The sequence below is a fragment of the Podarcis cretensis genome (assembly GCF_951804945.1).
Source record: "Podarcis cretensis genome assembly, chromosome: 4".
In the NCBI taxonomy this organism is placed as follows: Eukaryota; Metazoa; Chordata; class Lepidosauria; order Squamata; family Lacertidae; genus Podarcis; species Podarcis cretensis.
The window spans coordinates 6,244,002-6,260,677 of NC_137173.1; the positions used below are offsets into that span (position 1 = coordinate 6,244,002).

The following is a 16,676-nucleotide window of genomic DNA, read 5'->3' on the forward strand; positions in this document are numbered from 1 at the left end:
AGGCCACAGAGAGGTTAGGCTGGCCTCAACTAGAGGCCGGGCTTTCTCGGCTGCGGCTCCAATCTGGTGGAACGCTCTGTCACAAGAGACTAGGGCCCTGCGGGACCTGACATCTTTCCGCAGGGCCTGCAAGACAGAGCTGTTCCACCAGGCCTTTGGTCAGGGCGCAGCAATCTGGCAATCTGCACAGAATTTTGCTTGATGGTTGCCATTAATTTGATTTTAATTTGATTTTAATTAATTTTATAATGAATGTTTTTAGAATGTTGGACTATTTTGATTGTTGTTAGCCACCCTGAGCCCAGCTTCGGCTGGGGAGGGTGGGATATAAATAAATTTTATTATTATTATTATTATTATTATTATTATTATTATTATTCTCCCCAGGGAAATGTGGCCTGGCTCCATTGTTCTCAATTTTCAGGCACCAGGCTACATCATTTTTATTCAGTCAAACCTTTGGCAACTAAGTTTTCCTCTACAGTGGTGGCCATCTTTCAGAAGTCTTTGTCCAGAAAGGTGGTCTTATAAACGAAAATTTAAAAATACACACTCTTCTTCTGCTCTTCCCTGTTCAAATATCTATGCCCAAACCAAACATTTGCATCTTACCTGCTTCCAATTCTGAACCTCCACCTTTGAGGGCTTCTAACATATGGAATTGATGCTTACAGGAGTTGTGCTTTGATTTCTTACCTATGGTAACAGATCTTTTTCAGATCCTCCATGTAGCTTGCACAGATTTCCTTCAAGGGATCTCGCGTGAGAGGGCTGCTTTCTACCAGATTCTCATTCCAGGAGTCGTTCCACGGCTCAACACATTCTTCTATACACTTCAGGATTTCTTTGTCATGAGGAGATGTGATCTGAGCGCCATTTTCCCAGTATACCTAACGTGAGAGTTGGGAAAGGGTAAGAATTCAATCACTGCAAGACCTCTGGGAAGGGTCTGGGCACTCCAAAATTTGAATGCCAAACGTTCAGCAACTATAACACGAGAGTGCATGTGGTGATGTTTAAATAAACATTCACATCTTTATTGATAAAGAACAATTAACGTGATGAAGGAATGATATAGTGGATTGTATAAAACAGTGGTATAATAAGGAGGCAATAAATCAGAAATGGAAGCTGAGGGAAGTCCGGGAGGGAGGGGGTGACCATGTATAATATGTATGTTATTGATATGAGATGTTTTTAAATAATAGAAAAGAAAACTAATTAAAAAATTCTTTAAAAAAGAAGAAAAAGAATGCATGTAGTGATGCAAGCTCTACGAGAAAAGTGAGGAACCTGAGGCCTGGGGGCCAATGTGGCCCCTCAGCCATCTATACTTGGCTCTCAGAAGTCTCACCAGACCACGGCTCCTTAGAAGCCCTCCTCAAGTGCTTCTGTCCAGCTAATACCTCCTGCGTGCCTGGAGAGAAATGTGGGTGGGTGGGCTTGCAGGGCTAGACTGTAGCCTACTGTAAGAAGCTAAGCATCATATCTGCTGTTCTGCCTGCTTTAACTTCATTTGGGTTGAAAAAGCCTTGATCTATAAAATGCAACAGCAGCACACTTTTTCAAAAACGGTGCTGGTATATCACTTTTCTATGTAAGTATTCTCCACTTGGTTTGTATTTTTGAAAACAAAATTGAAATGATCAATAAACATACATGCTCATTTAGCAATACAGAACTAAGTTCCACTTTGGAAAGAACTCTGAAGGGCAAATAAGTCAATATTTGATAGTCTGATGTATCAGAATAATAAAAAGCTGTGGTTGGTGTTTTATTATCCACTTTTAGAAATTCATAGTAAAGACAGTAATTAATTATATCAAAAACCAACTTTTACTCTGCATAGATCCACTGAAATCAACAAACCTGTTATTTATAGCCATTAAGTTCAATGAGTCCGCTCCAAGTAAAAGTTAGTTGAATACAACCCTAGTATTTGTAAAGGCCAGGGGCTATTTGGAAAGAGAGGGTTTCCTGTTGCTCTGTGCTGCTCATTCAGGCAGGCTCCCTTTAAAATTGTGTTAAAATGATATCTGATGGCATGGAAATGCACCTACAATGCCAGCTTTCAATACTCTGGGGGTGTCAAAATAAAAAGTCTTTTCACCAAAGTGTGAAAAACTCCCTTCACTCTCCCTTGGAGGGTATTTTCACCCAACATCATCCTATCAGCAGAGCTTGGCAGATGGACCAGGCCAAAGGTCCATTTAGCCCAGCATCCTTGTTCTTACAGTGGACAGGGAAGTTTTTAATGTGTGACATTTTAATGTATTTTTAATCTTTGTTAGAAGCTGCCCACAGTGGCTGGGGAAACCCAGCCAGATGGGCGGGGTACAAATAATAAATTACTATTACTATTACATCTGTTTGTCTATGGGAAGCCTGCAAGTAGCACTGAGCTCTCCCCACCAGCAAGTCTCAGCAAGTTTTAGCAAACATTTTACATATAAACACAGAAAAAAGAACAATTTATTGCAGGGGTCAGCTAGGTTTACTTCGCCTGGGCTGGTTCACTCCAGTGGAGATCCCTCTGTGGGCCGGATTGTGCGCGCCCACAATTTCTGGCGTCTGTGCGGACATGATTTCCGCCATCTGTGCATGCACAGGCACAATTTCCGGCACCACGGAAGAGAGTCCCTGCACCGTGGCTGCACCAGTTTAACGCAGCGCGCGGGGACTCACCAAGAAATCTATTCGGTTCGGGGGCGGCTAGTGGGCCAGTTAAACAACCCCTGTGGGCCGCTTGTGGCCCATGGGCCTTAGGTTGCCTACTCCTGATTTATTGTCTGTGCAAACCAGTAGGGGCCAAAGAACCAAAGCAGAAAGCATGCGTTTATTTTCATTAAAAGGCAATTATTCCACTAACAGAACATACAGTATGTGGTGTTCCATTCTTGATCATTTTCCAGAATATTACAGTCTGGAAACTTCCTGACATCAGGTCAAACCATTGGATCCATCCACAAGGATGGAAGAATGAGGAAACCCCGACTAAAGAACTACGACAAGAGAAACTGATGGACTATGCAGAACTGGCAAAACTGACACATAAACTATGGGACAAGGATAACTGTGACTTTTAAAGATGAATGGGAACCTTTTACAAAGTATTTAAAGAGGCAACAAAGTGAACTGGACTCCTTGGCAGGCTTTGAATAAACACTCACAAACTTTTTATTGATAATAATCAGTCAGATAAATTAAGGATTTATACAATTTTGTAACATGCAGAGAATAGCTTCTATAGAGAAACCAGAGATTGGAACTGAGGGAAGTTGGGGGGGAGGGGGTTGTTTTATGGGCGGGGGGGGGGGAATTAAGGATGATATGTTTTGTGTGTGTGTGTATATATATATATATATATATATATATATATGACCATTGAATCCATCTAGCTCAGTACTGTCTACACTGACTGGCAGTGACTCTTGAGGGTTTCACACAGGAGTTTTTTCCAGCCCTAACTAAATATGCCATTGGGGACTGAATCTAGGACCGTCTGCTCTACCGCTGATTTAGGACCTTTCCCCAAACAATTACAGTATCTAACACAGATCTTTTCTTAGACTCTTGATTTAAAGGATTGTTAACAGCTAGCAGGCATCTAGAGAGTTCTCTGACGTACCTTGTAGCCATTGTCTTCCTTACGGTTATGGGAAGCAGTAATCATCACCCCAGCTACAGCTCTGAGCTGCTGAACTGCGTAGGGCTGCAAGACAAAAACCACATTCACTCTCCAGCATGCCAGGATTTCCGAAACAGCCCAGATAGGAACTCAGGATATTCCAAGCGTCTGGACAACTGATGCAAGAAGAATATGTGGACCCTTGAATGACAGCTGCCATTCAGTATGACCTTTGAGTTAAGCAGCGTTTTTGGCTTAACATTGCTATTAAACAAAAGAAGAATCCCTAGATATTTCCCAAGTCATATCCTCTAAACAAGCAAGTTATTCTAAGTGCTCAGAGCTGTTCCTAAGTTTAGTGCCAAAGATACAGAAAAATCAATATGCCTAACTGAGCCCAAGATGGTGTTGTGTCCCGGAAGACATGCACATTCCAATGATATCAAAAGGCCTGAAAACATGTTCAGCTCTCTCTGTATTGCACCCAAGGCTGCAGTCCAGAAAGCCCCAGGCACATGAAAGCAAAGGCTTCGGGTTTTGTTTCTAAGCAAAAGCCACTCCATACCCAAGGGAAGAGTTCAAACGTCTACTGCGCATGCTGAGATGGGTTGGAGCCCAGGATTTTGACCTTTCACGACTCTGGAAAGCAAGTGCTACAAACGGTAATAATGGTAATCCATACATTTGAAGAGCACATCTGCCATAAGTCGAGATATGTTCAGTGGGCAGACCTTCTGTAATGTTATTTGTGCAATTTCTGGTATGAGAAAGAATTGCAGCTCCAAGAGACTTCAGGTAACACATATTCACACCACACCCCCATTTAATTATTTATTTGATTGATCAAATTTATACACCACCCTTCATCCAAAGATTTCAGGGTGGTTGGCAAAATAAAAATACAGGGTAAAAGCACAAAATAAATAGTGAAAACAAAAACAAAACAAAAAATAACCCCCAAGCATCTGATATGTACATGCCGATGTTGCAACAGGTTTCAAATGGTTTTGAAACAGGGGTTCAAGTCACCTATTCCGACTCTAGCAAAGGATCACCAGAGGATATATACCGGTAATTTCATCAAGCCAAGGCCTGACATTATTCAGAATTCTAATTTCTACTTTAAGTATCAAGCACACCACTGCTCCATTACCGTATGTCAATGCTAGCCCTTACAGCAAACAAACTGTGATCAATCCAAACATTCATTTCTTACCCCAGGGACTGCTGTGCCACAACATTCAATAAGGGTTCGCTCTGGAGATGTGGATCCAGTTTAGAACCTGCTGGCCATGTTCCCAATAATAATAATATAAGGACGGACTTACCACAAAAGGAGTGGGAACATATCTTGAGAACAGGTAGACAGGTACACCCTTAGCAAGCAGGACTGCTGCTGTGAGCTTTGCAAGTCTGTGGAAGACAAAGAATGATAATGCGGCTCTCCTGTCCATTGCACTCTGCCCCAAATCCTAAGACAAGACAAATTCCCATTTCCTTTTTTAAAAGAAGAAGAAGAAGAAAGTGGCAAATGGAGAAATAAATGGGTAATGTCACCTGACCCAATGTAGGGCAGCTAAGGGTAGCTTCCCTGTTAAGAATCATTATGAAAGGGATCAAGAATAAACTGCAAATATCACTATGCTTTTATAGGCATCTATAGTATTGTTCTATAGTATCTAAGTATCTATAGTATCTAAGGGACGCGGGTGGAGCTGTGAGTTAAACCACAGAGCCTAGGACTTGCCAATCAGAAGGTTGGCGGTTCAAATTCCCGCAATGGGGTGAGCTCCCGTTGCTTTGTCCCTGCTCCTGCCAACCTAGCAGTTTGAAAGCACGTCAAAGTGCAAGTAGATAAATAGGTACTGCTCCGGTGGGAAGGTAAATGGAGTTTCTGTGCGCTGCTCTGGTTCACCAGAAGCGGCTTAGTCATGCTGGCCACATGACCCGGAAGCTGTACGCCGGCTCCCTCGGCCAATAAAGCGAGATGAGTGCCGCAACCCCAGAGTCGGCCACGACTGGACCTAATGGTCAGGGGTCCTTTATTGTATTACCACACCTGGAATACTATGCACAGTTCTAGTTGCCACATCTCAAAAAAAGGATATTGTAGAGCTGAAAAACATGCAGAGACAGGCAATCAAAATAATTTGGAGTCTGGAGCTACTCTCACACAAGGAAAGAGCGCACCATTGGGGGCTTCTTAAGGTGCATAAGGGGAAATATGACAGAGAAATATATACCGTATTTTTTGCTCTATAAGACTCACTTTTCCCCTCCATAAAAGTAAGGGGAAATGTGTGTGCGTCTTATGGAGCGAATGCAGGCTGCGCAGCTATCCCAGAAGCCAGAACAGCAAGAGGGATTGCTGCTTTCACTGCGCAGCAATCCCTCTTGCTGTTCTGGCTTCTGAGATTCAGAATATTTTTTTTCTTGTTTTCCTCCTCCAAAAACTAGGTGCGTCTTGTGGTCTGGTGCATCTTATAGAGCGAAAAATATGGTAATTGTGCCTGGTGCAGAGAAAGTGGATATGGAGGATTTTCTCCCCCTCATCTAATAAGACTATAATTTGGGATCATCTAATGTAGCTGGTAAACGGCGTTTCCGTGTGCGGCTCTGGCTCTGGCTCTGGCCAGAGCAGCGATGTCACGCTGGCCACGCGACCCGGAAGTGTCTCCGGACAGTGCTGGCCCCTGGCCTCTTGAGTGAGATGGGCGCACAACCCCAGAGTCTGTCAAGACTGGCCCGTATGGGCAGGGGTACCTTTACCTTTTAATGTAGCTGAATAGTAGGGATCTAATGTAGCTGAATAGTGGGGGTCAGTTACAGATAGGTAGCCGTGTTGGTCTGCCATAGTCAAAACAAAAAAAATTCCTTCCAGTAGCACCTTAAAGACCAACTAAGTTAGTTCTTGGTATGAGCTTTCGTGTGCATGCACACTTCTTCAGATACACTGAAAGTGGGGGTCAGTTCAGGACAGAATACAGGGAAGTCCCGCTTGATGACAATCAACTTGGACAGCTTTAAGAGGGGATTAGTCGAATTCATGGCGCAAAAGGCTATCAACAGCTGCTGGTCATGGCAGCAATATGCCACCTCCAGGATCAGAGGCAGGCAGCATATGCCTCTGGACGTGGCACTGGGGAAAGAACAGCAGGAGGGCTATGCTGTTCATGTGCTACTTGTTCATGTGCGGGGCAATGTGGGAAACAGGATGCTGAAGCAACTAGGCTTTTGGTCCAATCCAGCAGGGCTCCTCTTGTGTTATGCTTGAGACGGAGAGCTGAGTCAGCATTCAGTTCACTGGTACAAACACCTATCATTTGAGTTGCAAGGCGAGAAGGAAGGTAGGCTATATTCCTTATACTATGTTTGTCTGCACTCCAAATCTACTATGGTTCTCTCACTCTCCCTCCAGGGGGCACAATATGATGTCTGTAATGTGCCAAACATGGGACATATCTGCTCTCTAATTCTAAACTACTGAAACTCAAAGAAAATACAACAATACACACACACTGCCAGAAGGTCTCTCTTGAACTGGCCTCATATTAAATAGTTCAGTGGCTTTTGAGAGAAGTTTTTAAAGCATCAGGAAGGCTTGGGCAGAGGTTCTGCAAATCTGCCTGATCCTAGGCCTTATCTGTAGGACCTGACACAAATTATGCATTTAATGAAAAGAGCCAGGCCTGTGCAACAGGTGTAATGCCTAAGTATCAAATCCATGGCTTGAGTTACTCTGTGCCTGACTTCAGCCACCAAACTGTCCCTTATGACTGAAATGAGATCTGTAATGTGGCAGAACGGAGGCTACGCCTTCGTGTCGCTTTCAGATACAGACGTTCACATTCAAAAAGAACTGATATATAGTCCATGTTTCTTCTCATCTTCAAATTTTAAAAGTTTGATTTCTGCTTAGTGCAAAGGGGACTTAGTCATTCCATGGCAATCTTGTTTCTACTCCCAACAAAGCCCATACCTTAAGCTGCTGCAACTGCTGGTTATCTGGCCTCGAGTATCATATCCAACAACAAAACCACGTTGCTTGAAGTCTGGAAACGATTTCTCAAGGTATTTATACATCCCCTGCAGGAAAGTAAAAAGAGAAGTCCCATGCATAAAGCCTCCTATTTGATTAGGTTTTCAGACCTTCCCTATTCCACTGGCACAGGGAAGTTGTAATAAAGAATTCTCTGTCCCAATTATGTAATCTGAATTTGTCATGGTGGACAAATTATATTATCAATTAGAGTTGTTTCCTTCTTTATTGAGCAATCTCAGGAGAAGCTATAGTACAATGTTTTCTCATTAGTAACTTCACATCAGTCCTGCAACGTTGGCTACACCAAATTAATTACCCAAAGCCTCCTGGTTGGGGAGCAGGTGGAACATCTGAACCTTGGTCAACCATAGTCTCAAATCTGGCACTGATTACTGCCATCAGCAAGGCAAGAGAAACAAAAGGGAATCCATAAATTTGACTTTAATTCACCCTTACCAACTGTCTCCAGTGCTATTCAATGAAAAGGTTCCCTACATAGTAAGCCAGGTACAGTATGAGGAATCTTTTTGGCCCAGAGAGCCAAATCTTTAGCTTCCCCCAATCCATGAGCCAACTCTGACAGGTGGGTAAGGCCACCCACCTATCAATCATCTGATGTCGCAATTATGCCAGGCGACTGAAAGATGGGTAGTACCACGGGATTTCTCTAAAGTCGACCCACGAGGAAAGGGTCTGCTTCACTAGCAAAGCAGCAGCCAAGCAGGACTGAACTCCACACATCAGCTGACATCACCCAGTGATGTAAACTGATGGTCAGGAGGGTGTGGTTTGGGGAAAATAACCTTATGGGACAACCTTGGCAGCAGGTGAAGACTGGCCCACAGGCTGGAGGTTCCCCACCCCTGTCAGCAAACCTTCACAATGAATGGTACAGTGGTACCTCATGTTACAGACGCTTCAGGTTACAGACTCCACTAACCCAGAAATAGTACCTCGTGTTAAGAACTTTGCTTCAGGATGAGAAAGGAAATCGCACAGCGGCGGCAGCGGAAGGCCCCGTTAGCTAAAGTGGTGCTTCAGGTTAAGAACAGTTTCAGGTTATTTACTCAGCAGTAAAGCAAATTATTCTTCACATAATAATGGCTATTACTTATTCATATAGTCTCCAGCAAACATGGCATCTGCAGTTGTAGAACACTGTGGCCCAATTCAAACCACCATAGCTCGGTTTAATTAGCTAATATGAACAAATATTGTGCCTATACTCACAGACCCTTTCCCACTCAGGAAAAATATTTAAAATATGGTTACCAGGCTTGGAATAGGCCAGGATGGTGAGCCATCTTCAACCCGTGTTTTAAGAACCTGTCTTTTCCCAAACTTGGTAACCATGGTGGCCATGTTTAGACATTAACAGGAAACTTTGGTTAACTGAAGACTTCCTGGTTTATTATTGCACAGTGAGAATTGGTGCGGTCATTTATTTATTTAAAAGTATTTCTAAACAGTGTACAAAGTGACATTAAAAACACTACCATACAGAAATCCATTGGTTTTTTGCATGAGGATGACATGCATGGGCAAATGGATCATGCTCATCTCGGTTTATTCAGCTGTGGTATGAACATCCAAACTAGACCTCCGCCATGGACTCTCCAAGGAGTCCCTAGGACTTGGCATCAGAAATTATGCTTAGTGCAAAATGCAACTGATGCCAGCCCTAGCATGTTTCATAGTAGTCTGCACTTGAGGTCTCTGATTAAGCAGATGGTTCCATAGGGAAGCAAGCAACCCTTTCCAAATGCAATACCACAATTTGTAATTTTACTTGGTCTGGGAGAACTTTTAGTACCAATTTCACTTTCAGAATGGCTGAAATAATGGTGCTGCTCATATTGAAAAGCCCCTTTTCTTCAGCTTCCCACAAATCCAGCATGGTTGTGGCTCAGATTGTGTACCATAGGACACCTCTTCTCTTGGCTCAGCACAAAGCCAACATAGAGAGAGGCTCAAAACCTGAATGCTGATTAAGCTCCTGGCACTTCAGCCACGGCCAGCAGAAATCTCAGTCATGAGATTGCTGACCAGCTAGTTAGCATGCTTATCTGAGGCTCAGTATGACTGCACTGCAAAGCCTTTCCCCCATCATGCTGACTTTGATATAGATTTAGCTGGGACATCATGAAGGGCTTGGGGGTCTGCAAATTCATGCAAGGAGAATGGTGGACATAGTTTCATACTGCCTCTTTTCCCCACAAAAGCGTAAGAACGGGGAGCTCCAGAATCTGAGCTGTAAGGTGCCAAAGGAGGCCAACTCCCCATTCCCATGCCAGCCTGCCAGTTGCAACCCAGGCAGATGTGTGCCAAAAGAGGAGAGCAGCTGCACCACACTAAGCGCTTGATTAGCAAATAGTTCCAAATGGTATTAGCAAGCCAGCCAGGATACGATACAGGAGGGCATATGCAACCCAAGGCCGTTAACCAGTCTGTCCTAAGGGGAATAATCTTCCCAATCTAAATATTTCATTTCATTTCACTTTTCATTTGTATACCGCCTTTCTACATTACTATATGCAAGTCAGTTTACAAGCTGAAGAAACAACAAAATAGTCAACAAAGATGGTTTTATAACACTCTAATCCAATACAAAAAAGTCATAATATAAACATAACTTTAAAATAAACAACATATATCAAATAGTTCTATTCAATAATCTAAGGTATACCTGTACAGTGGTACCTCGGGTTAAGTACTTACCGTATTTTTCGCTCTATAGGACACACCTTGTTTTAGAGGGGGAGAACAAGAAAAAAAAATTCTCCTCCCGCTTGGCTGAAGGGGCGCTGTGCAGCTCTCCCTCTCTGCTGAAGCCGGGAGAGCAAGACCCTCTTGGCTTCAGCAAAAGGAACCTGAAGCCTCCGGAGCGCATCAGGAACTTGCGCTGCGCTCCAAAGGCTTCAGGCAGCTATCCCTGAAGCCTGGAGAGCGAGAGGGGTCGTGCGCACCAACCCCTCTCGCTCTCCAGGCTTCAGCAAAAGCAACGCGAAGCCTCCGGAGCTCCCTCTGCTCCCTCTGCGCTTCGGAGGCTTCGCGTTGCTATCGCTGAAGCCAAGGAGCCTGCATTCGCTCCATAGGACACACACACATTTCCCCTTATTTTTTGGAGGAGGAAAAGTGCGTCCTATACAGCGAAAAATACGGTAATTTGTTCTGGAGGTCCGTTCTTAACCTGAAACTGTTCTTAACCTGAAGCACCACTTTAGCTAATGGGGCCTCCTGCTGCTGCTGCCGCGCCACCAGAGCACGATTTCTGTTCTCATCCTGAAGCAAAGTTCTTAACCCGAGGTACTATTTCTGGGTTAGCGGAGTCTGTAACCTGCAGTGTATGTAACCCAAGGTACCACTGTATTTGGCATGGCAAAGCTGGACCAGCCCTGTACTTATTTATTTTCTAGTCAATGCAAAATGCAAATGTTTAGTCAAAACCAGCAATGTAGTTGGCAGTCTCCCAAAATGATTTCCCAGACTTAGCCTTCACCAAAATGCAAATATAAACCTGAAACAGAGGACTTGAAGAAGACAAACAAGGATTTTCAAGAACTCCTGAAGTTCAGGGGGAAACCTGCCTTAACCCACTTGCCAAAGAATGCTGTCTTATGCAACAAGAAATCATTACCGAAGAAAATAACCACCAGTAAGGGAGATAACCTGCAAAGCTAGCACAACAGTGTTCGCAGAGACTTCCTGGTATCTGAACTGAAATCTTCTGCCAAGAATGCTTATTATTACTTAGCAGCCAATCCAAAGTTCCTCGTGCTTCCAGTAGACCAAAACACAAAGCCGGCACGTGCTCTTCAGGCTGTCACAGCATGAACACTTTCAAAGTGAACAAAACAGAGAGGTCAGAAAGTACAAAGCTGTGTTTGCTTCCTCAGCAACTGAGCAAGCCCATGAGCACGTTTAGTTCCTTAAAGCCTGCCCTGCAGTAAAAGTGCTTTGGTACTCCTCATATGCACATATTAATTCCGTAATCATTTATAGTTGAAGGCTTTCAGCTTGTCAGCCGCTCATGTTCACAAAGGGAATTACATCGACCATACGCATACGGGAAGCTCAAATTTATATAGCAAGGTAGTTGACTTTTTGTGTGAAACAGCTCTCTTTTGGAGCTCCTGAAATTTCAGCAAAGCTAACATAAACCCCCAAAAGAGAAGCCACACTGATGCACAACTTTGCACAATTGGGTTCCTGCTTAGTGAGGCAGCAATGATGCCACTCTTTGTTTCCTCTGAATATACAGTGATACCTCAGGATGCGAACGGGATTTGGAGCCCCGTTCGCATCCTGAATGGAACGTAAGATGCGACAGCACGTTTGCGCATGTCGTTTTTCGCTGCTTCTGCGCATGCATGTGACGTCATTTTGAGCGTCTGCGCATGCGTGAGCGGCGAAACCCAGAAGTAACGCGCTCTGTTACTTCCCGGTTGCCGCGGAGTGCAACCCAAAAGTGCTCAACCTGAAGCACATTCAACCACAGACACTGAAGATTTTTTAAAATGTAATGAATAAAAATGTTTTAAAACCGTAAGGCGGCAGTTCAGGGAGGCATTTGACTGCTCCACCTGGTCTTTTTAACTGCACAATAACCCTGTGAGGTAGATTAAGTTGCGAGCTAGAGACTGGCCTTAGCTAACTGTTCTAAACAGACAGGCAATTTTGTTCCCCTGAATTCTCTGTGCAGACTCAATTGGACAAAGCTTTTGTTCACCCTCCATTGTCCAGAGGTCTGCTCCCTCAAAGACTCTGTCCTTTCTCCCTTGCTACCCTGTTTGCTCAGAACTCTTTCCCAGAACACCAATATGATGCCATCTCTCTTCCTTGCTATCCCTCAAGGCCCACCTTTACCACGAAGGTTTCGTTATAACCTGCTATTTCCTTGCCCTACTGTAACTCATTCAGCAACTATACCTTAGCATGTGCCAGTGCCACTGAAACAGCTGTACATGGGGCTCCACATGCCTCCACTCCCCGCACTGTTGTTTCCGTTGTGCTGTATTAGATTGCAAGCTCCTCGGGGCAGAGATCTGCCCTCTTGTGCACACAGGTGACACTTCATAAATAACAGTAATTTTTGATTTCCTCTACTAATTGACTCCACGGCGTCCATACTCTTTGGGGCAACTACCACACTCCAGAAGGGCTCAGGACTGGAAAGTGAAATGTTTGTGTTTGTAAAATACAAATATTTGTATTTGCAAGAAGAGGGACAGACAGTAGCATATAGATTTCCTGCCTGCACCATGTTGCCTGGAACTCACCTGTGTTGACTGGATCACAGTAAGATCATTGATGTAGCAAAAGCCGGCCCCCATGGCAGAGCGGAGCCCGGCAGTTCCAAAGGTAAGCCGATGGCATAGACGGTCCCGCAGCTCCTTATTCTTCCCATTTCGTAGCAAGTTTTCAATTTGCTCTTTCGTTTTCGGATTCTGCAAATGAAACACACAATAGGGTTATGTTTTACAAACACAAAACTCAGAACCGGACAGCATTTATGCTGCATGAAATCATGTATGTTTGGGTTATATCTGAGGACTAAGTCTCACAGCCCTTTCAGCACATAAAAGCCACAACTGTTACGTCTGAATCTGCAGTAGCACACCAAAGCCAAGCCAAGTTCAGAGCACGTTCCCTGCTGCCTTGACACAGCCTGACATGGTTACTGTATACACCAACATGAGCCCGGGGTGTGTGTGTATGTGCAGAATCTCTGCTGCTGTGGACAGGGAGGTTTGGTGAATCAACCCTGGCTGTTCTTCATCTGATTATGTCTTTACCCCTCTAGAGAAGTGAGTAAATGTGGCCCAAGTACCCCAAACCAAGCTGATGTCAGTAGATAGCATCTTAATAAACCTCATGGCTGACTGCAAAGTCCGAACACTAGGATATAAGGGGTCAAGGGCATTAACAGATCATACAGTTCATAGCATGCAGGATCTACTCCCTTCAAAACAAAACAAATAGACTTATGTAAATTGTGCCAAGAAACATTTTCAAGCCAGAGAACATGTAGCATAAGTAGGTACGCTGCCCAGTTAGTCAGTATGGAACACAAGGCAACAAAACAGCCACTTGTCAATAAAATATCATTAAAAACAGAGAATCAAATAAAATACAATAAGCAGCAGTGATAGTATCTGTAGCAACCTGCCCCCAACAATTACTACATGATCCAAATGCCTGGCATCTCCAGACGCCACTGAGAAGATTGCCATCCTAGCCTGTGTTATGTGCAGGATGACGATCTAGTTCAGAGCTTTCCAAACTGTGTGTTGCGACAGGTTAGTATGTCAGCTATAGTGTGTAGGTGTGTTATGCACCATAAAAATATATTCAAGTTTACCTGAGAAGAAGAAAAACTAGAGGAAGAGCCAGTGTAGAGTAGTGATTAGAGTGCTGGAGTAGACCTGGGAGACCAGGATTCAATCTCTACTTGAGAATGAAGGCCATTGGGTGACTTTCAGCCAGTTACTGTCCTACAGCTTAACCTACCTTACAGGGTTGTTGTGAAATAAAAGGAAGAGGGGGGAAAGTGTGTATGCCAACTTGAGCTCTTTGGAGAAAATGTGTGATATAATAATAATAATAATAATAATAATAATTCTTCATTTAACCGATTCCCGTCCCCCCACCTTCTTAATGTCTATTTCCCATTCAGGTGTCCCCAGGGCACACGTATGAAGCAGCAGCAACTCATTCCAGTCATATTCACTAAATGCTAAGAACAAGACAAAACCTGTTCTGAGATTAGGGGAAAATTCCAAGGTGATTTGTGGGAGCCTTGCACATATGCAAAGATTTGTTCTGCCAGACTCTCTGAAGTGGATATGTAATCACAGCACCCTTTGCTAGTTATTGCTTTCGTGCTTCAGCCATAACTTGGAGCTGGCTGGCTGACAGCACGGAATGATCTTAAGTGCAATTTGTACTACATAATAAAACCAAACTACTTTTGATAACATAGAGTTGCTCAACAATATGCATGTCTCTGAAGCCATTCTCCACGGTGAGCAGGGTAAACAGGGCTCCTCAGCAGGGGTTTAAAAAAGGCAATGGAATCTGAAGTCTCAAGGGTGAGTGAGCAACGGTGACATTTACCACAAAGAGGTCAGCCAGCTTCTAGGTCCAGCAACTGCAAGGCACCAATCAGCTTTTGAAGTCTGAATAATATTTATTTCAGAATGAGGAAAACACCCATGGTGCAGTTTTAATGTTATTCAGTCTCCAGATCTAGGCATTGCAAGCAGTTCAAAAGAAGAAAGTCCTGAGTGTCACAGAGGGAAACTTTAAAAAAAGTTTCATTTCCTGTTGAAACCAAAGCAACTATGCAGCACCATGGAAATGAATATCAACAAACGGTTCTTCGTGTCTGTTTTTTAATTATTCTTCATCTGAAGATATCAAGGAGGTTTACAATATAAAGACAAAAATACACACTGTAATAACAACCTGCCACTAGTTAAAGAGTTTAATAGAGTGCAAAAAAATAAAAAAATCTATACGAAGAATCAAAGTGTTCAAAGTGTTGGTGCTGACCTTTAAAGCCCTAAACGGCCTCAGTCCAGTATACGTGAAGGAGCGTCTCCACCCCCATTGTTCTGCCCGGACACTGAGGTCCAGTGCCGAGGGCCTTCTGGCGGTTCCCTCGCTGCGAGAAGCCAAGTTACAGGGAACCAGGCAGAGGGCCTTCTCGGTGGTGGCACCCGCCCTGTGAAATGCTCTCCCACCAGATGTCAAAGAGAAAAATAACTACCAAACCTTTAGAAGACATCTAAAGGCAGCCCTGTTTAGGGAAGATTTTAATGTTTAATAGGTTATTATATTTTAGTGTTTTGTTGGAAGTCGCCCAGAGTGGCTGGGGAAACCCAGCCAGATGGGCGGGGTATAAATAATTATTATTATTATTATTATTATTATTATTATTACCAACATCCAGATTACACACCCATATTCTGGAACACCTGAGCATTTGGTGGATGGTGGAGCAAATGCACTGACTGCTTTAGTCCTCACCCACTTCATTTAGTCCTCCCCCACTACTGCCAGCATTATAACCCAAGTTCCCCTGATTCAAAATTATTTCTATCAGTTTCCATTCATTTATCGACAGATGCTCTATGCCACTGGCACCTGGCAGCCAGCTTTTGCAGGGCTTCAAGCCAATGACTTGGCTCTGATCAGGGTTGTAGGCATTCTGCCATTCTACGGCTGCATCATACAGGGCCTGGAATTTTATTAATAAATCAATCAATAACAAATGCAGCTGGCTTCATGGCAATGAATATAGGGCAGCAGCAAAGCCATTCCTGCTACCACACTCCCCGAGTGCCCACTCCTGAACAGCTCCTGCTTTGAGCATCTGCTGCGGGTGGCTGTTCTCCAGGGCTGTCGCTTCATCCCACTCCACTCCATCAGCAAGACAAAAGGGGCAGAGGCTGCTGAAAATGAACCAGGATGTTGCTTAGGCCCAGCGCCAGCTGCTCTCCCCACCAATTAGAGGGCCTCGGAATTGGTTAGGCAGAGACGTAGTGCCACTATTATTATGCTTCTTTCTGCACGAATGGGGTGGGGAATTGAATCTTGCCGAAAGGGTAAGATGTGAGCGATTGCAAATAATGAACAAAGCAGAGGGATGATTCATGGACTGTGGGAAATTAACCTTGGTTGAACTCTACTATTTTCTAGGAATTAATGCTCCTTTCACCACTGTGGCCTGGAAAAGCAGAATCTTGCGTCCCCAACTATCTCTTCTACAAACAACGCCAGGTCTAATTTTGGCTCTGAACTCTATTTGTAAAACAGGATAGGAAAAATAAATTAAATATCATAGAATGAGTAATAAAATGAAAAGGAGGTAGAAACTGTGAGTGGAATTCATGTTCTGTTTGTGCAGGCATTGGAGCTTGCCAGACAGAATGACCCCCCTCTCCACCAGCCCCCATGCACTGTTTTGGGGGTTCTCCCAACCCCCTCCTGCTGTTTTGGGGG

The 16,676-nt window shown here is 43.9% G+C and overlaps 1 protein-coding gene across 1 annotated transcript in view; it reads right to left on the reverse strand.

The window, feature by feature from the left end:
• The window catches only part of PGM2L1 (phosphoglucomutase 2 like 1), a 43,668-nt gene that overhangs the window by 15,654 nt on the left and 11,338 nt on the right, over positions 1 to 16,676 (reverse strand). Inside the window, exons 2-6 of the mRNA XM_079973793.1 lie at positions 12,950 to 13,117; positions 7,608 to 7,714; positions 4,957 to 5,041; positions 3,629 to 3,712; positions 697 to 890 (exon numbers count right to left, since the gene is read on the reverse strand). Of these exons, the coding sequence (XP_079829919.1) occupies positions 697 to 890; positions 3,629 to 3,712; positions 4,957 to 5,041; positions 7,608 to 7,714; positions 12,950 to 13,117 (638 nt within the window). The remainder of the gene's footprint in view (positions 1 to 696; positions 891 to 3,628; positions 3,713 to 4,956; positions 5,042 to 7,607; positions 7,715 to 12,949; positions 13,118 to 16,676) is intronic.